Genomic DNA, 19691 nt, shown 5'->3' with positions numbered 1-19691 from the left:
AATAATTTCAACACATGCGAAAAACTTCGTAGATCAAAATAGGAATATCGTTAATTTTTATTAATATTTGTTACCTCTTTCCTGAAAAGTTCGAAAACAGTAAAAAATCATTAAAAAAAATTCTGTACTATACTTTATTACTCAAAAATTTACCTATTACAAAATGAAATTTTGTAAATGAGAAAAACTTACACGAATAAATACAAAAATTGAATTAAAATCTCGAGGCCTAAACAATCGTCTCCTAAAATACAATAAAATTTTCTTTTCAATAAACTGACTTTTAACGAACCGAAATAAAACATTGAAACATTTCACACAGTGCACATGATTGATGCTGACATTATCTTTATCTCTCATTTAATGTGAACGTATCCACAGTAATAAAATCCTAATTATTTACACCCAAACACCGTGTGGATTTTTGCTAGTGGGCACAGCAGTTTCTAGTTGTCTGGGTGAACCAATCATCTTGCGAGTGCTTCCTGGCTTCTGAGCTCCCTCCAACAGGTGTTTGATTTGCTCGTCCTGGCAGGCCACAGTCAGGCTTTGCAAATTGGCTTCCTTCATGTCAGCAACCAGTCTCTCCACTTGCATTTTTTTCTCGACAATTGCAGCCTCGAGATTAGAGACTTCCTGTTTTAGTGCCTCAGCCGCTTGATTAGTGTGCTCAGCCAAACGTTTGGCCTGCTCCACATCATTCTGCAGTCGCTCCATTTCATTGACAACTTTTCTCTCTACTAGCATACGCTCCTCTGATTCGCGATTAATGTTGTGTTGCTCCAGGGCTAATTCCTCCATCACGAGACGAATTTTATTTTTGCATTGGAGCAACTCCGTCTCACAGTTTGCTAGCTTTGAACGTAATAGAGTTATCTCTGATTTCAAGGTCTTCTCCTGCTGGCGGACTAACTCGCTCTCTTCTTCTGTGTGAACTAATTCGTTCAGCTGGAAACACAAATTTGGCGATTATCCGACTGAAGATTATCATGTCTTTATCGCACCATTATTTGATGTAGATTTTTCGTTATAAAAATTATAATTTTAAATATCTATTGAATGAGGGAATAATTCCCAATCACCTGTTCATCGATCAAACGCCCAGTGGATTCAATCCTATTGATCTCCTGTGAAATATAATCCATTTGATTGAAGTGCTCTCGATTTTTATTCTCCCAGTACAAAATTTCTGCATCAAACTGAAATAACAAAGCAGTATAGTCATGATTCCAACTCCTCATTAACAGTGAATACGATTAGATAATTAGTATGAGACAACAATGCCAACCTTTGTGAGATCAACTTGCTGTGCATTTATCGTATCGCGCTGCCTATTGACTAGTCTTATGAGCTCTGCGTAACGTTGAGTATATGCCACAGTGACCATATTAGGTGATTGACTATTCTGTGTTTTATTTTGCATTAGATTCTTGGAATCCTGCAGCTCTTGATTGAGATTGCGTTTTGATTTTGGATGATTTGGGGAGGACTGCTCGTCCTTCAGGTGAGAATAATTATCGTTGGCTGCCTCGGAGGCTTGAGATCGCGTCGGACTTGTGACAATTGGGGGTGGTGGATCACGATAGGGGGGGAGGGTCCGATGGGGGGAACTTTCGGGACCTGGGGGGTCTCTGTATGGCGGGACTTCTCGGACTTTTTTCTGCTGCAAATGGGAGACACCTGTAGCGGAATATAAAAGATTCAGAAATTAAATGTTTATATGTTTGAGGCTGATGTAGAGCTTTTGAGCTTTCCCACAGTTTGATTTATCTTAATCATTTACCTTCACCAGTTGAGCCCCTTGTTGGTGAATCAGTGCTCTTCTGCACATTCCTACGTGTCTGTCCATCCTTACTCTTCGATTGTAATGTCGGTTGAACAACAGCAATATTTTCCGTTTGTACCTGAAACTCATTCTCTGAAGTTCCCAACGAAAATCCGTTTCAAGAAAATATAACGGCTTGATTTCCAAAATTTTACCTCGGTATTGCCTTCTGAGGACGTTCCATGCAGTCCACTGAACGTGAGAGACTTCCTAATATCCCGATTCCTTTTGAGCACTTCCGGTGACTCATTGCAGTCAGATGTGGAATTTGTGGTACTATTTCTTCCATTATCGTGGCCTCTGTTGATAACCAGGGGATCGAACTGATTTCCCTGCATTCCATTGGCTCGAGTCCCATGGGGTGAGCGACTATTCACTGAGCTTTGATTTTGATTTTTAGTTCCATCTGTACTCGATCTCCGGAGGATCAATTGAACATCAGAAGAGTATTCACCCCATTTCATTAAAATCTGCAGTGATGATGGAGTAATTAATTTGAGAACAAGTAGATAGTTCGCCTAGTCTACAGGAAAAAGGAACATCAGAATTTCAAACAAAAATGACCATGTCGAGACATTTTTTAGTCTTAAAAAATATCTGCAAAAACTGCTTGAAATTCAGACATCCCTTCTTGCCTCATAATCCAATAATTCCCCAATTACCGTCAAAGGATTCTCGTAAGGAGCCAAAAATCTCTCGTTATTCCTCCACCGTTCAACCAGTGTGAACCTCCCCGACTGTGCAGTGGCGTATGCCAGTGCATAAACAACATCCTAAAAAAATAATCAGACTTCAATCCACCGTAAAGAGCCCCCAAAAATAATAATGCTCATAAGAAAACCAATAAGGGGAGTCATCACGCCCAGCCATCATCCATGTGTGACTCCCCTGGGGAACAGTTATATTCTCTCCTGTTCTGTTCTGATATCCACCATCTGCTCCAAAGCAGTCTAATTAAAATATCCAGCTCTCCCCCCAAAACCCCTCTCCTTATCGGAACAATGAAAAATACCCACCTGACAAGTGGTAGTCTCGGTGACTCCACAAACAATCCGTTGAATGCCCTCGACCCAAACCTTCAGCTCCATTATCGTTAAATATCCTCGTTATCTCTCTGCATTATTTAAAATCGGTATGACTACTCACAAACGACAATATCCACCTATCCAAGTGCAAATCACGCTTATCACTCCCCTCATCATCCCCCTCACAACTGTAGTCCACTCGTAAATACTTCCAATAACTGGACAGGCCCACAAATAAAACAATTCACCTCGAGGAAAAAGAAATTTCACATGATTTCACAAAACTCTCTACTCAATCATCCGCCTCGACTGACTCGTCCACTATTTTCCAACAATTTTCACTATAACCTAGATCACAAAGTGCACGTTAATCATCACTCGATTATTTCAAAATCGAGGTAATGGCAGTGGTGAATGTAATGGTAATGGTGTTATGGCATAGCCACTGGGGGTTGAGGTGGAGAGAATGATGAAATTAAAAATAAAAAAATTGTAAACATGAATAGGGATATTAATGCGACGTCTGGTAGCCAGCCGGAGAAGTTAGGTTAGGTGTTGCCAGTTATGGGTTCTCAGAAAACAATTGGTGGGGACATTCAGGGGAGTAAGAGAGGGTTATACCGGGATTTTTTGAATAATGTGGAGTTCATATGCGATTTCATTGTCAGACTGCTATGGCGTGATAGATTGAGATAAAATGGTACACAAGCATGTCAGCCATATGGAGGAAATTTTGTCAGTAAAATTCTAACACTAGTGCGGGAAAAATCACCATATGCTAAATTGTCTTAATGTTAGGGTCCGAGAGCTGGCAACGCAGCTCGGTTAAAGTGAGCAACTTCAGAGGCCCTTGCACCTCCCCTGACGCTGTTGAATCCGGCCAGCGGTTCACCAGGGGTGGGGATTTCAACCTATAGGGCGTTAACTCACGATTCTCTTCGACTTTATAACGCTCGACGGTGTACAGCATCTGTCATAGTCGGCGTATACCGATGCCAACGTTCGGTACTCAGTTCTGACAGTGGGAACAGGAGTTTTATTATAATTATAAGGTACGTACTGTGTCATTACTTAAATTATTGTTATAACATGATCACCGGCTTTATTAGGATTTTGATTAGTGAGTGGTAATTAGTGGGGATTGAGTAGATGGCGGAGGTTAGAGTCGTGCTCTCAAATTCGGAGATGTTCACATCTTGTCGAGTGCTTAGGATTTTGTTGCAGCAGGTTCTCCACAGGAGTTCTGTTATTATCTCTTGGAGAATATGTTGGGGTGGTTTAATGAACTTTGATCTGTTGGGTATGGTCCTTTGCGGGGGTGCCAGACTCATTGGGAGCCGGAAGTGGTGCGTGGAAGGGAGATCTCTGTCGAGGAAGTGAGAGGCGGTGATGGAGGGATGTCGTCTCGCAAAATAATTCTTGATTCTTGACCCTGCCGATCGCGTGATCTGTGCACTGCATACCGATGCATTCCTTCTCTGACTGGCCGCTATGGTAATCCGGTTTTTGAGATGAGGGTTTCTCTGCACGTGTACCGGATATGGTTTTCCAGGACTCGGTTGCTTGGCCGCTCAGACAGATTCATTTTCAAGATCAAACGATATTTATTCTTGTGAAAAAAAAATGTTTGATCGCAAAACTATCAATAATTTTCAAGGAGCAATTTTTTTGTTCATATAAAACTGGGTCGAGGATCTGATTTGTTTTATTATCAGCATCCAGAATGATCGTCGTTTTTTAAGACGTATGCAGAGACATAAAGCTATTGTAATCGTGATTTTGTGGAAGAACATCTTTGGTTGGAGTTGTGATGGACCTAAGCATAAAGAATGGGCTGCCAAATTGGCCAATGCCCAGAAAAATAAAGAGAATAGGTTCTATGTAATAACAGAGGACAGGCAGTATTTTTCTTTGTTTTGTTTCTTAGAGTAGATGATTAGTGGGGGCGGTAAATAAAATACCAGTTCCGTTGAAAGAAATTCGTGTGAAATGAATAGAACTCGGGAAGTTTGATGATATTTTTTAAATTGTTTATTTGTTGGATATGCCATGGTATAAAGGTCTTATAACGTTTTTCTGTGAACTTGAAAAAGTCTGAGATATCACAAACCACGAGCTCAATAGAGTTTCCCAATAAGGAAAGATCGTGACTGTTGGGACAAATAATGTCAGTGATTCCGGGAAAATTCCATGGGTTTTATCTGCAGCATTCGAATTCTCATTTTATTTAAAGCCTTTCTAAGAAGAAGGAATACAGTGTTCATCCCGAGCAATCTCCTGCATCAACTGATAATGAAAATAAAAAGAAGATTGATATGTGGCTCCAGCACACATCAATTACTTTGATTAACACACTCCGTGGTCAAGCCCTTGGCACTGGGAAAGACCAGCCCACGCAATAACAAGACATCGATATTGATTACATGAATAATTCGTATTCGCAAAGTCATTCGACAAAAGGTTAATGAGATAGTCGTAGCTTATGTCATACTATTATATCTACTTGCACGATATGTATATGTATACAAACGTGCTTGCAAGAATTCTTTTATAGCGGCAGGTGGTGGGATATATAATGGGTACAGATGTGCAAGTACTTCGATCAGTTGTTCTCTAACAGAAGCTAGACATAAGCCAGTAGATATTATTTAAATTTTGGTGATGACCACGAAATCACAAATTCTTTTTTCTAACGCTCAACCGAAGTTTCCCTAGAAACCGAAAATCATAAACAATAATATTCTAGAATAATTGGGGAATTAAAACGCCTTCTCGTTCATTACATGGGAGACAGAAATATAAGTTATTATGTCCACAAATGTCCTGTTTTATTTACTGAAGCTAATAACATCCTCGGGTGTTTGAAATAGCTATAAAGCAACTACTGAATTTCCCAACAAGGGCGTTATTTAGATAAAACATACATTGGATTGTCATAAAAAAGCATTGGCCCAGCTGCACCTGAGAAGTTAACTAAACTGTCCGTTAACGGCCAGTTACCCCTCATGGAATACACAGGAATACATTTATTCCTAAAATTAAACAGCTGACAGAACTTAGTGCGACCCGCTTTAATTAGTCACGTTCTCATGAAATTTACGTGAAGCCTTTAGAAAATGAAAGAAAAAATTTTCCTCTACCGAAAAAATATTCTGTAATATTTTCTTATATTTTTCGTTTTGACATTTTATCTACATTAGTGTTACATACGTAATCTTAATATTCCAGCTATGTCGGTGTTGATTAGATATTTGAAGTATCGTTGAATGCGATGCTTTTGAATGCGGTATAATTAAGTCTGGCATATCTTTATCGTATTTTTCCGGTTTAATGATGTTTCAGTTTTTTTCGTAGCTTCACCTCCGGTGCGGAAGGCATGGGAAAAAATTGATGAGTTTTCAATGTCATGTCAATTTTAATAGAGAATATCTCTCCAGATTGTATAAAAAATCCAAAATCATTTATTGCTGATGAAATGTTCTGAAAAATTGATAATTTATTCCAGGAGTGATACGAAGTAGGATGAAAGGGTGTTGCTAGCATGTTGGATAAGCGACGGCTCCATGGCCACGGGTCGTCGCCATGCACATTAACATTTGCAGTAACTCTAACTGTCTTCTGTTTCCTGTCAATATGGATGTTAACCGGTGCACCAGGCACCCTGACAGCAATACCAGCCCAGGTAGCAGTACCCGGTTATACACTCTTAATACCGGACAACGTATCGGCATTGCCCCAGCCATATTCACTGAACGAACTTCCGTCCAGCGATGAAACGACACTGATTGATATGACAAATTTTCGATTCATCATCAATCACGATCCGTGCAATAGAACACAACCATTATTACTAACGCTCATACATTCAGCACCTGGTAATTATGCTAAACGTCACACTGTACGTGAAACATGGGGAAAACAAACGTCTGAGATGATTGTACTATTTTTCATTGGAATCACTGATCAATACAGAAGTGATATTATTGATGAGGATAGAAAGTATGGTGATATTATTCAAGGCAATTTCCTTGATGCATATAGAAATATGACCTATAAGCATGTGATGGCATTGAAGTGGGCCACATATCACTGTCCAAGTAAGTGTTTATTCTTTAATATTTCATGCAACGGAAGACATTTATCGAGTTGTGTATTGCTAGGCTCTAAATTTAGTAGTTTATGCTTATGAGCTTTAAATGCCTCTCATTTCACGCACGTAATAATTTTAAAAAAAATCAATAGTTTTAGTATTGAGGTATTTTATACATGAAATTTTTTTGTGATACATTTTATGAGCTCTTCGGATAAATTAGTTAGCCAACTATTAACCCTCTGAATGGCGCCTGCAACCCGACATTCAGTAATATCGAATATTTGGCGTTACTAAAATCATCAGAGAAATATATTATCCCATTTCATTTTTTGGCACGTACAATGCTGGAACACCATTGTGCTCAATCGGGTTTACTTGCTTTCATACGTGCTCATTCGTTTATTTATTGTGTTTTTGTTTGCCCTTTTTATGGCGTCTATTGCATGCACAGTTGAATGATAGGAACGGAATGTCAATGATATTCCTGAATAGCTTTGTTGGAACAAACCACGTGTCATCTGTCGGTTAGTACATTCGCTATTATCAAATTTCATGATGAGTGACCTACGAAATATTTGAGTTAGCATATGTCACAGCAGCAACTCTACTTCTCTGGTTTCACATCTGCGAAAGCCATAACAATTTCCACTAAAAACTCGAGTACTAAGAAGGAGGTCAATCAAATATTTCGTCACACATTTAGGCTTTATCATGTCAGTTTTGGTTTCTGAATCGTTCTTTCATCGAATTATAATATTAACCTGGCAGAGCTATAATAATTGCGATATTCAGAGAGATGAGTCCAGAATTGACATTCAAATTGCCTTTTGCCATTAAAACCACACTCTTCATAAATGAAGTGTAAATATTGTTTATACATATGGTGACCGCGTTCTTCGTATTCTGATATCGATTCCGCGATACTTTGAAAAAATATTTCTGAGGGAGGTACAGTGGGTTGTTCATCAATTGTTGATGGCAAAGAGTCTCCCGTATAATTCAATCTATTTTAAAATTATTAACGACAGCTTTGCACAGAAAATCGTTTACCATTTTTTCGTCGAAGTATGTATTTAAAAAATTCATGTACGTTGACGATGTCATGTCGTTACAATTATTTCCAACATATTTAGTTGATAATGAGACTTTTCATATGAGCCTTATTATACCTCAAATTACGGTTCAAATGTACTTAAGCAAATTTAAATAATTTTGAAGATGGAACTAAAATCCAATTGATAAGTCAAAATTATCGTCCATAGAAGCCATCGATTAATTTTTATTCTCTTGCTTTCAGGTGCCAAATATATATTGAAGCTAGATGACGATATATTCGTTAACATTCCAGCAATGGTAGATTTTTTAAAGCGCGGCCTATCCCCGTGGGGCGCAAGGCGTCTCATTCTTTGTGATCTACAGTCAGGAGCAACAGTTAAACGCTCGTGGCGTTCCAAATGGCGGGTATCACCCCAGGAATATCCCGGCAGACATTATCCAGCATACTGCGCTGGTTGGGCTATACTGTATTCACCTGATTCTGTATTTTTACTGTACCGCGAGGCACAAAGAGAGCCATATTTTTGGATCGATGATGTTCATATAACAGGTACAGTGGCTGGAAAAGTTAATCTCACTCACGGCTCCATACACCCATTTGTACTTAGTTTGAATGATATGATGCAGCTGCTTAATGATCCTGATAGTCGACAAGAGTTTTTATTTGGTCCACCTAATTTGGGAGAGGATCATATTAAGGCTCTTCATCGGTTGACTCTTAAGGCAGTTAGTAATGATGGCCTGTCAGAGATATAGGGATATATTAATTTTGCGGTTAAAGAAAATAAGGAGACGGATCCAATTAATTTTATTTCGGAATTCGGGGAAAGAGTAATTAAAGTGTAGGTGTGGATGCAATCAGATGATTTCCCTTCGAGGTCCATTTTTGAACAAGGGTTTGTTTGTTTGTTTCTATCACGAATTTTGGTAAATAATGAATATTGACATTAATTGACTTGATAATTTCAAACTTCCCGGTTTGTAATTTGGTTTCAGTACACTGCTCATACTCTAAAATTTGTTGAAATAATTTTTTATGCTATTTATTTGATAGGTTTATTTTTTAAAAGAAGACATCATCAAGATCTCCAGGGTGTCGGTGGTTTAAAAAATTTCTTTTTATCGTAGAAAATGCGAAATTTGTTGAGGGAAGGTTGAAAGTATCTTTCAAGATGAAACGAGATGTTCAAAGAGTTGATAATTCATTAATGAAGTACTAAAACATAATAAATGGACGACAGTCTCCGGAGGACAAAGTTTTCTTCTGAATGTATTATTCCATTTATTCTGTTGTATTACTTCATTTCAGGACTGATCAAACTTCACGAAACCGGAGGAAATGAATCTTGGTATTTAAAAATTATACAATTTATTACTTATTTTACTTTTTTATAGATAAATCTACCAATTATTGAATTATTCTCGAATTCTTATTCAGGACTTGTCAGTGGTGTTGACAAGCATTCAACGAACCTTTAAAATTGTCCTAAAACCTTATTCTTCGTTGCTGATGGCATTTAGAAACTTAATTAGTGAAGTGTCATTAACTGGAAGTGATTACCCTACATATGATTCACTTGATGTGACCAAACGCTTTAAACTGTCATTTAATGTTCATTTGCAATTAATAATAATATCAAATGGTATTTCGAGAAATTCTAAGTTAATGGGTGGAGAAATTGGAATATTACATCAACTTCTTTGTTGCTTCTTTTTATATTAAACAATCGAGAGGAAGGGAAAAATCATAATTTGTTGGATAATTGTAATGCTTAATTGATGAGAACTCTTCAGTATTTAATTCGCCAAATTATTGAGTAATATATACATGTAAAAATTGTAAATAACTGAATGAAGAAGGAAAAATCAAATTTCATAGTGAAAGTTACCCTTTTCGAAAGTTGAAGAATAGTTCTCCAATTAAACAAATTTAATCATTGAATAAATCAACAAAAAAATTCCTCAAAAAGCCAAGATATAATAAGAAGGTTGAAAATTTTGAATTTCTCAATTCTAGTCGCATAATTTAACTTTGCTCAATTTAAGGAACTCTCATCAGTGGAAGATATTATTTCAATAATGAGCTGTATATTCAATAGGATCTATCATTTCGATGGTTATCTTTACAATGATATTAGACATTTATTTGCTATATTGAATAGAAATTGTCAATCGCCGAATGATGAAAAATTTGATGAGATACTCTTTTTTTTTAATTTGCATGATGCATAAGTCACACAAAATGAAAGGTGGAGAACAGGACACGTATCTTTACTACTTATAGGCATTTGTCCAGAGGAAAAACCTTACTCGACTGAATGATCTATTCCATAGAAATGAATTTCTTCGTTTTTTTCTGTCTATTCTCTTTTCGATTCTGTCTATTGTTAAAGAAATTGAGACACTTGATTATAACATAATATGTCTTGTTCTCCACTTTTTGACTACATAATCCACTCAGTCGAGTATTTGTATTTTATTATAGAGCACAATATGAAATCTCACAGATCTCGATGTATTCACTACCTACCTCACATTTATTCAATTATTTTCACGAGGTATATATTTTTTTTTATTTGCCAAGTAAAGAGAAGATGAAAAATTATAGGTATGCCATTTTTCTTCGTAATAATAAATAATTCATTCATAAAAAATTGAAAAATTGTGCATAAAGTGATCACTGCCGTCGGTTTTTCGACGGAAGTATGGAAAGATGAGGGGAATAAAAAAAATGAATTACTTGTACAGATCGTGAGAAAAACTAGCTTATATGAAATTTAAAATAATTGTTCATAACTTTAATGCAGTCTTATCCCAAATTTGTACCTGAAAACAGGAAAAAACACACAAAAAAATGAATATAAATAGATAAGAATTTATTTATCCAGACTCGAGTGCTCCTACGACAGAATCTAATTAATATTTTCATTGTAATGTGAGCATGGAGAAGAGACAAGAAGTGTAATACTTCCATGTAAAAATCATTAATTAGAGTATTTATATCTACAAACGTCAATCATCAATTTATTTTTCTTCAACAACGATATATTTTTGTCTCTTCTTAATGCAATGTCGTCGTCAAATTTAGCAAAATAAATTGAGCTCGATCGTTCTGATTAATTCTTTCGCCGTTATGTTTATATGTAACAATTTTAGAGTGGAGTGGTAAAAAATTAAGGAGGGTAAAATGAAGTTCTGAAAAGGCCAAGAGTGTCCATTTTACCGCATTTGTGCTGATTTGTGATGAGTGTAAGATGTGACACAATGTCAATTTTTTGATGAACAATTCGAAATGTAATTTTGGAACAGAAAATTCATACTCAAGATTTAGACAATCTACAATTTAGGGTTAAATGAGACTTAAATGGGAGCTCTGATGTTTACCTGAATATGGGAAATTGAATCTCAACTAAAGCAGAATTCTCAAATTAATAAAATAAATCATTTTAGGGTGAAAAATTCAGTATTGATCCTTGATCATTCACATAGAAAGATGAACTGCCTTTAAGAACTTTGGCTGCTTATATAGATGGAGAGAAGAAGCTCAGAAACTTAATTAAACTTGATGTATTCGAATTTCATAAAGTGAAGTCTCGCGAAATGCTAATGATTGAATGCAAGATCACTTTTTTGATTATTTCAAAAAGTAAGTTAAACCTGCAGACTACTTATATTTCCTTTTTACCACTTCACTGAGGAAATTGCATCAAATAATTTCTTTTAATCAGTGGCTTGGAAAAGAATCTCTGATCCTTGGGTCGTGCTCAGTAATGATACAAAAAATGAACCAATTGGTGCATGGTAACTGAATGTAATTGTGCTAACTCAAAATTTCTGCATTTGTACTTAATTTAATTTGTGACAGGAGAAATAATTATTAGCGAATCAAGTTTTATATATTTTCGAAATGAGTCGATATTTGTCCTGCAATCTGTGTAATATAAATAATAATAAAAATGAATGAAACAACCTACAGATGTTCAATTATGCAGGGGAGAGTATGCGATTATTGAAAGCAGTCTGAACTGGTTGTGAGTACTAATGGAACAGCGGCACGCTGTCTGCGTTTAGAATAATTCTCATTCCATTGTAAACTCGAGGCCAATAATGATAGAACGGTTACATGAACTGTGGTCTAAACCATTTGATCGTTTAATACTGTCTGGGAAAAAATAATTTCATCGTTCGACATTCGTTGTAACTAGCACAGCGAGAAAAACCAATGGGGTTCTTAAAGAAGGTTTATTCGCCCAAAAAAATGTTTTATTATCAATAATGATTTTTTGATCTTCTCCGCCAAAAGCCGGAGATAATCTAAAAAAAATGCACGCTGACGGTCATGTGACTGTCATCTCTACTGCGACCGCCTGTATTCAAAATTGGTTATTTGCATTCTCTCTCTCATTAAATAATGACCTCAAAATTTTCGATTCATTGGGCGTACTTCACTCGGTAACAGAAGGGGTCCCTTCGTGAGGGTTAAATAGAGATCGTGGGATTGATTGGCGATCGTGGTTGTATTTCGTAATTGTTGATGTTCAAAGATGGCCTGAGCGGTCTTCAGAAGTTTTAGGGTGGTTGAAGTTCAAGAACACTTTATGATCCCCGAGTCATCAGCTCAAAATTTAAATCATCTCGAAATCTTGATCCCCCAACGAGTCGGGTTTGAGCATAAAACTATTCTTGAGATTTCTGTTAAAATTACAAGACAATTACAATTAGCCTCGGGATCTTTTCTCAACATTTCTCTCGGCGCGAAAATCCACGAATCTATTATTTATCATTTACCGCCCTTGAAAAAAAACAATCACCCGGTTAATGAGATTTAAATTTGACCCGCACTCTTATGAATGACAACGAGGATCACATTCTCAAATCACTGGCATGAGTAATCGCCCATTAACGTTGTCGTTTTCTGAAAGCTCTTGCTGAACAACATTCGTGATGTCATAAATGCACTACTCATTCCCTGGTGCAGCAGTAAATCAAGTTTTTACGACTATAGAGGCATCGTGCGAACGAATTGAACCGACGGAGGCTGTCCCAAACAAAAACCAAAACAAGCAATATTGATGGAATTTCAAGTCTCGCTGAAGAAAAAAAATGCATCTGTTAACTGTGGATAAGAGTGGACGAGTGACTAGTAACGTATCAGTTGCAACGTTATTTAACGATTGCAACGATTCTCATCCCCAGGTTCGTTAAATCGATTCACCTAGCGAGTGCCCTCATCACAATTCGCTGGAATTCGTACTTGCATACGGTCCTCTCTCGTCGTAAAAATAATTGCATTCCTTGTTTTTATTTGCTTGAATTTTTATTCGAGGGATTTGTTAAGGACAGTAACCGAATAATTCTTGACACGAAGGGCCCAGAGGAATTACTACAGCCAGCGGTTTTTTCTCGTTTAAATTTACGAAGGGTTTTAATTAAATTGTAAGGAGGTACATTTATGTGAATCTAACGATCTTTTTATACAATAACTCCTTCGATGATTTCCCCAGACCCGTTTTTAATTTTTATGAACCTACCATTGACATCCAAATATGACGGACATCTTTCCAACAATCTAAACAATTTCATTTTACAAAAACAATTAATTGTAATTGTCAAAAAAAAAAAAAAATCAAACCATAAACTTCTGCTGCCGATTTCTGACGAACGATGAAATAGACTGAAGAGAGTTTTATCGGAAAAGAGATCTGAGCCTGCACGTCCCCCAAACTAGCCTCCAGGATCCCTATGGACCTGTGGAAGTTGGCTCTGATGCAGGTACGAATATGATTAACATAAACCGGAGGTGGATACGCACCAGATGTAACCGAAGGGTCGATCAACTGATGGATCCAATGCCGGAATCGTTAGCTAATAGACAGGAATCACTGGCGGTGCTAGACTATTTTGCATTACAGTGCCGTTAACCCAATCGTTATCGATTGATCCTTGTTTATGTGATCTCCGAATCAACTATCATCCGCATAGTACGCATACCGAGACTCTTGAACATCTGTTGCCAATCTAATCATTCAATCTCGGTCATACGTCATTCCTCGGTTACTGAGAAATAATTTCTCAAAAGATTCAGTTTTCCCACCCTCGTTTTCCGCAGAATCGCATGTGTCGGAATTTTTTCTAAATTCAGTTGAGACGTTTCTTCGACGATTCAAAACAATTATACACATGAAATGCAACCATTTCAGCGTAATTATCATTACGTTGTGGGCAATGTTATTAAACATCTCTCGCATTAATTTTCCTCGACGCAATAAGACACTCAGCATCGCATTATGACCGCAATGTGGGTACAGGTGTACTCGCATCAGGATCAACTAGACTAGATACTCTAACACGTAGATGCGGTCGATGAGAAATAAAAAAATTAAGCTTTCGAAGATAAACCTCAACCTTCAGAGATAAATGCGTTCGTGAAGTTTCGGTAAAACACGCCGGGCTCGTAGGACGAAAAACATTGAGGAGAGAATAACAACAGGTTTAGTGACTGATTTACGAATGCTAATTTGGTATTTTTAGATCTCTATTGAACGATCTCATCACGTCCTTAACGAAATATTATCAAATCTATTGGGCACTGGTACATATATCCATCCGGTGTAAACAAATTCCAATCGTCTGAGACCTATTGACGTTTTTATTAAGGGGTGAAGTTCGCATATTTCTTTCAGAGTAATTTAATTCACGTTCCAATGCAGGAAATTAAAATCAATCAACATTCTTGTACTCGTATTATCAAAGGGAGGAAAACAAGCAACAACTATCACCACTCGGGGTTATCGGACAAAATTATTGGATTTAAACGAACCTCGTGGACTCTTTTATTGCAATGTACGAGTTGCTTCGCAAAAGTCTTGCTGTGAAAAAAATTGGGGAAATTTTTACTTTTACCCCTCCATTTCAAACAGTTCATATAGTTCTTTGGGTTAAATTTTCTTTTCAATGAACAGCTCTTCGTTGGTAGAATCCGGATAAAGAGGGGAGTATGTTGTCATCCATTGGTCAAGACGGAGCTGAAGATTGAGCAAGATTTGCTCGAGTCCCTCGGTGATTGGTGCAGCGTTTGACCTCCCTTATGACATTAGTCATTTCAAGACGTTGGGAATGTTCAATTTTTAACTTATTATTTAAAGTGGAAAGGCGCGTAGTAGCCTCGAAAAATACAATGATCATAATTTTCAATGAATCGGCTCATTGAATCGACAGTGAGTACATCTCAAACGTCCCCAACCACGTACCGGGAGCAGGGATATACGATTGCATAAACATAAATCCCAACTCATATCTCATTTATTTTTGCTCTCTCACTTGTCCCTCAGCCACCTATTTCGATTTATACCACGACAAACCGCGAATAAGACATCTGCGTCGACTGTCAAACTCCACTGCGATTTGTGCGTCTAGACGCAGCGCATCCTCCCCCACCGATCCGCCAAAAAGCGTGTGTTTTTGAACGTCCTGTTATATACATAAGTTGATTCACCGTTTGAACTGAATTTATACTACACACGCGTTTAGGTGACTGAAAAACCCACGCGATTGTACAACAGTCAGACTTGTAGAATAATCATAAATTCTGGAAGAAAGACCAAACAACGACTCGTTGATGGGTAAAATTCGTGTCATTTCTGTTTTCACAGTTATATACAGTTCTGAGGGGGATTTTCGGCGCTTCCTAGAAAGTCCTTGTGGTTTTTTTGCTTCCGAACGGAAGCGTTGAAATCGCTTAAATTAACGCATTTTTTTTTTTCGATTTTTCCTGCCGCAGGAGAATATTTTGTGCTGATGGCAAAAATAATTTTTTCCAAATGGTGAATGAAAAAATAAATAATTGATTCTTAAAGTTGTAAACAATTATTTCAAACTTCATAGAAAATTTTTCTAATATCAGTATTTAAACATTATTATATATAGATTGAGAACGCAGGTTAAAAGTAAACAAGTCAATCACAATTAATAGATAACAATTAACTCACAATTTTTCATATCATACGTCACTTCTTGTACGCGATGCTTCCGTCACTCTCAGACCGATGTGCGTTTGATTCGAAGAAACCATTACGCCTAATTAGTAAATATACATTACCGTAATTACACAACATTGAATTAAAATATAATTAAGAGAAATTTCTTTTAAATACCGCGGCGGAAGTTAATTTCATGTGAGGTATCGTTATCAATGATAATACCAACAAAGAAACGTCAATGAATTTGATTCCAAAAAAAAATCGGGGGTTATCGGGAAATATCACCAATTACTCTCTACCCTTCTAGATTGTAGACAAACAATCAGGTAATTTTAATTAATAATAATTACCAGAAGATCATATTGCTACAATGGAACTGTCGATGGACAAATTGTCCTGATTTTCTTATCGCAATTGTTGATCTCGAATCCATTAAATTGTCCCCTGTATTAAAATGACAAACTAATTAACGATGTAACTCAGATATAATCTTCCCCCGGTATTTAAATCACCAGAAAGATTCAATTTTGACTGGCCCACTATATCCAATTGTAGCAAAGTGCACGTGCGTTTCCTGTGTCCCACTCACCAGTGTCCGCAATGTGACTTTGCGGCTGTCAAGTTGTTTGGATGGGCTGAAATTGACAATGAAAAAAGAGAAATTGGCGTAACAAAAAGAAAAAACTACCGGTGAATTATATTTGAATTGATCGGAATTAGTCATGAGTACTCTTTGGAACACTTGGGATCATTCCAGACGTCCAACACGTGTATCTCATTTTTATTAGTTTTTTTTTCTCTCCCCCCCTCCCTCTTCCACCCCTCGTGCTCTCCTACCTCGTCACCCCATCGAGAAATTTCATTAGCTATTTCAGGGGTTTTACTGGGTCCCCCTCCGCTCCCGACGACTCTTTCGGATATCTCCTCTCGTAAATATCCACCGGAGGTTTGATTGCGTTAAAATTTATTATTGCAGTAAAATATTTCTTGTCGGACGGTGAAAATTTTGAGAGATGGTGTGAGGTGGGTAATTCTGGTGGATCACTACTGTCTACATATTTCGTTCGCCTAGGATTCTAGTGATTGATATTTTGAGTTAAGTGACGCACCTGTGTGTTCCGCTTGTCTAGACGCAAATAAAACGCGGGCGTCGCGCTGTCTAGGTACACCCTCTCGACTGTCTCTCGTACACATCTAATCATCTCCTCGACGAGTTGCACGCACGCCAGGGGCCCAACCGGGCGATCTTACCATTCGATTTCAGTGCAGGTTGTGGGTGATAGAGAATTATTCAATAAAAATTACTAAAGGCTCCTTAACCACAATTTCATTTCGGAATTAGGGGAAAGATGAAGAAAAAGTATGTGCCAGTGCTTTAGAAAATACTGATCACTTCCTTGACAAAAACAGATGATGCAATTGAACCACCTTCTTGCACTGAAATCCGATTAAGCTACGAGTCAGAAGAACTCGTTCGTTGTCCAGTTATTGGGTGACACTTTGAGGGGAGGGTTATCGCAGATGAAGTTCAGTGATTTACAATCGTAAAATTCCATCAGATGCCTATTTGCTCAGTAGGTTCACAGAGTAACGATCCCGGAAAAATCCCCGGGACTGAAACAATAAATATATGATAACTTATGGATTTAAACTTTGAAGATCTTCAAAAGCAAAATATTTAACATTAAGAGAATGAATGCTCCATTTAACGTGGTTGAGGGTTCGGGTATTAAATAATGTAAATTTCCAAAGGCTCTCGGTGAAGATTACTTATCACCGTGGGCAAAATTCTCGGAGGAACGAAAATTTCGAAAATAAAAATTCCCAGCAGTGCTTGGACCACTGTTTTGATGATGAAATCCATTGTTCTCGTGTGAACAGTGAATAATTGCCTTTACGATGTATGACGTGTTCACCATCAATTATTCATCGACGAATAACTAAGATAGATGGACCGTGTGCCGCAAATCGATACAATCGATTGGAACCGCATGAAGATAGGCCATTTTATCTCCAGAAATTTCCTGGAAAAATCACCCGGCATTTCCAATAAAATTTCCGGGCCCTTTGGCATTTCCCTTGTCAATAGAACTCAGCTTTTCGCAAGCCGGACTTCCCTCGACCCTCTTCGACCACCGACATCGGTACCATGTAATCAATCCAGCTAATGAGCTTATCTTCCACGTCATAGACGAGCCCCGCGTCATGAGAAAGCAACACGAAGAAGTCCATATCTCTTCGATGATTACTTTTTAATTCAAAAACTCCCATCATCCGACATGAATGAAGATCAAGATCGACGTTGTGATCCAAATGCGACTTTAATTACGTACACACTGACCACCCTCGTGAAAGCCATACAGCGGAATAAGTGGTAATACCCCGAGCGTCTTCGGACGTTACAGAGAAATGCTCATATACGAGTAGTGACTGAATGGAGGAACTGGTTTGCGTCAGACAGATCGTGTCGTGATGTACTGCATGTATGCACTCAGTGTGTGGCACGATGTGATGCTGCGTGACCGTAATCACGTTTTCCATGAAGACATGATATTCCTACATGCATAACGAAATTGATCGGTTGTTCTTTTTACGCGAAACTTGAAAATATTAAATGAAGAATTTGACGAGAGACGATTGGGGCGTATCATTGCACGTGATAATTCGTCACGATTGTCACATCTTTCGTTCACAAATGACTGACGTCATTATTGGTAAATACAAAATTAATAATAAATAAAGTTAGTAATAAATTGAACACATTCAATTTGGATTGCCAACAATGAAACGTTTTCATGAACTATTCCCACTATCTGCGACCAATAATTGAGCGATGTGGGGGGACTGGAGTGATAAAAATAGTAGATCCATATTCCCATTTAAATTACTGCCCAGAAACGTAAAGGGATACGAGTATGAACAATTAAATGAATGAAAGCATTAAAATCTACGCACAGTTCTAATCGAACAAAGAAGCTGCAATGCGTAAAGGGGGAGCAATTATCACCGATAAACTATCATCGAGAAATATTAAATTTATGGGTAAGAGATAGGAGACAAATGTAAGAGGGAAAGATGTAACATGGCATATTTAATTTATAAGCCTCTGTGGAAATTAATCACTCGTTATCTAATCTTTTTTTTTCGTGATATGAGACGATGCGTTTAAACTTTTGCTCTTTGGTGCGTTGTTTGAATGAATCGATGTTTTTTTCCCCTCTCGATTTTGGTGTTGCTGAGAAACGTGATGCTGAGGAAAACGAAGTGTGCAATGCCTTCTGCATATAATTCGCAGGGTCACAGGTCGGAGTGTGATTGTGGATAAAAAAGAATTATCGGTTCGCCGGAATGAAGTGAAATTTTGTAACAATTTCGTTGACCAGAAGATTGCGAGGTCCATTAAAAATGTGGGAACAGTTTGGGACATGTCATATGACAGTGCCTGAATAGATATAAAAAATCGTCATCTATTCTGCAGACTTTGATGAACATTTAAACTTGGATGTACCCTGAAAATGAATGCTCATTGGTCTCTTTTGGCAAATGCTTTGGGTATCGAGTGACGTTTTCCACTCATCCGCTACTTTATAACTGTACCGTAAAGCTCGACGAGTTGGGAGGGAGGGGCGAAGGAGCTTTACGCAACAGCGTTTGGCCATCGTCACTGCCAAGAAAACTCGAAGTGAAATTACTTCCTGTCTTCTTAGAAAATT

The 19691-nt window shown here is 37.6% G+C and overlaps 2 protein-coding genes across 3 annotated transcripts; one reads left to right on the top strand and one right to left on the bottom strand.

The window, feature by feature from the left end:
- Window positions 1-118: 118 nt before the first annotated feature.
- Rassf8 (Ras association domain family member 8) lies at window positions 119-3362 on the bottom strand. Of its 2 annotated transcripts, none has more exons than XM_064119601.1 (7): window positions 2842-3362; window positions 2488-2598; window positions 1981-2295; window positions 1784-1904; window positions 1289-1680; window positions 1083-1199; window positions 119-948 (listed from the first exon to the last, which is right to left on the bottom strand). In XM_064119601.1, exons 1-7 carry the CDS (start codon window positions 2911-2913, stop codon window positions 400-402), a joined length of 1677 nt encoding a protein of 558 aa, XP_063975671.1. In that variant the 5' UTR covers window positions 2914-3362; the 3' UTR covers window positions 119-399. The 2 variants fall into 2 exon arrangements, with proteins under 2 accessions (XP_063975671.1, XP_063975672.1); XM_064119602.1 differs by having other exon boundaries at window positions 1784-1856.
- A 382-nt stretch (window positions 3363-3744) lies between these two features.
- Window positions 3745-11968, top strand: LOC135161746 (beta-1,3-galactosyltransferase 5-like). The gene is made up of 3 exons (XM_064119604.1): window positions 3745-3902; window positions 6356-6947; window positions 8241-11968. The coding sequence occupies exons 2-3, from the start codon at window positions 6392-6394 to the stop codon at window positions 8753-8755; spliced, it is 1071 nt and encodes a 356-aa protein (XP_063975674.1). The 5' UTR covers window positions 3745-3902; window positions 6356-6391; the 3' UTR covers window positions 8756-11968.
- The last annotated feature ends 7723 nt before the right edge of the window (window positions 11969-19691 follow it).

The sequence above is a fragment of the Diachasmimorpha longicaudata genome, chromosome 4 (genome assembly GCF_034640455.1).
Source record: "Diachasmimorpha longicaudata isolate KC_UGA_2023 chromosome 4, iyDiaLong2, whole genome shotgun sequence".
In the NCBI taxonomy this organism is placed as follows: Eukaryota; Metazoa; Arthropoda; class Insecta; order Hymenoptera; family Braconidae; genus Diachasmimorpha; species Diachasmimorpha longicaudata.
This window is presented reverse-complemented; position numbering and strand designations above follow the sequence as displayed.

Excerpts from the sequence above, each read along its gene's own strand:
- Rassf8 (XM_064119601.1), bottom strand. The coding sequence starts at position 2,913 with ATGGAGCTGAAGGTTTGGGTCGAGGGCATTCAACGGATTGTTTGTGGA. Across the intron at positions 1,200-1,288 it reads AGCAAGTTGATCTCACAAAG|TTTGATGCAGAAATTTTGTA; the intron begins GTTGGCATTGTT and ends TTGTTATTTCAG. Across the intron at positions 949-1,082 it reads GGCGTTTGATCGATGAACAG|CTGAACGAATTAGTTCACAC; the intron begins GTGATTGGGAAT and ends TTGTGTTTCCAG.
- LOC135161746 (XM_064119604.1), top strand. The coding sequence starts at position 6,392 with ATGTTGGATAAGCGACGGCTCCATGGCCACGGGTCGTCGCCATGCACA. Across the intron at positions 6,948-8,240 it reads GGCCACATATCACTGTCCAA|GTGCCAAATATATATTGAAG; the intron begins GTAAGTGTTTAT and ends TCTTGCTTTCAG.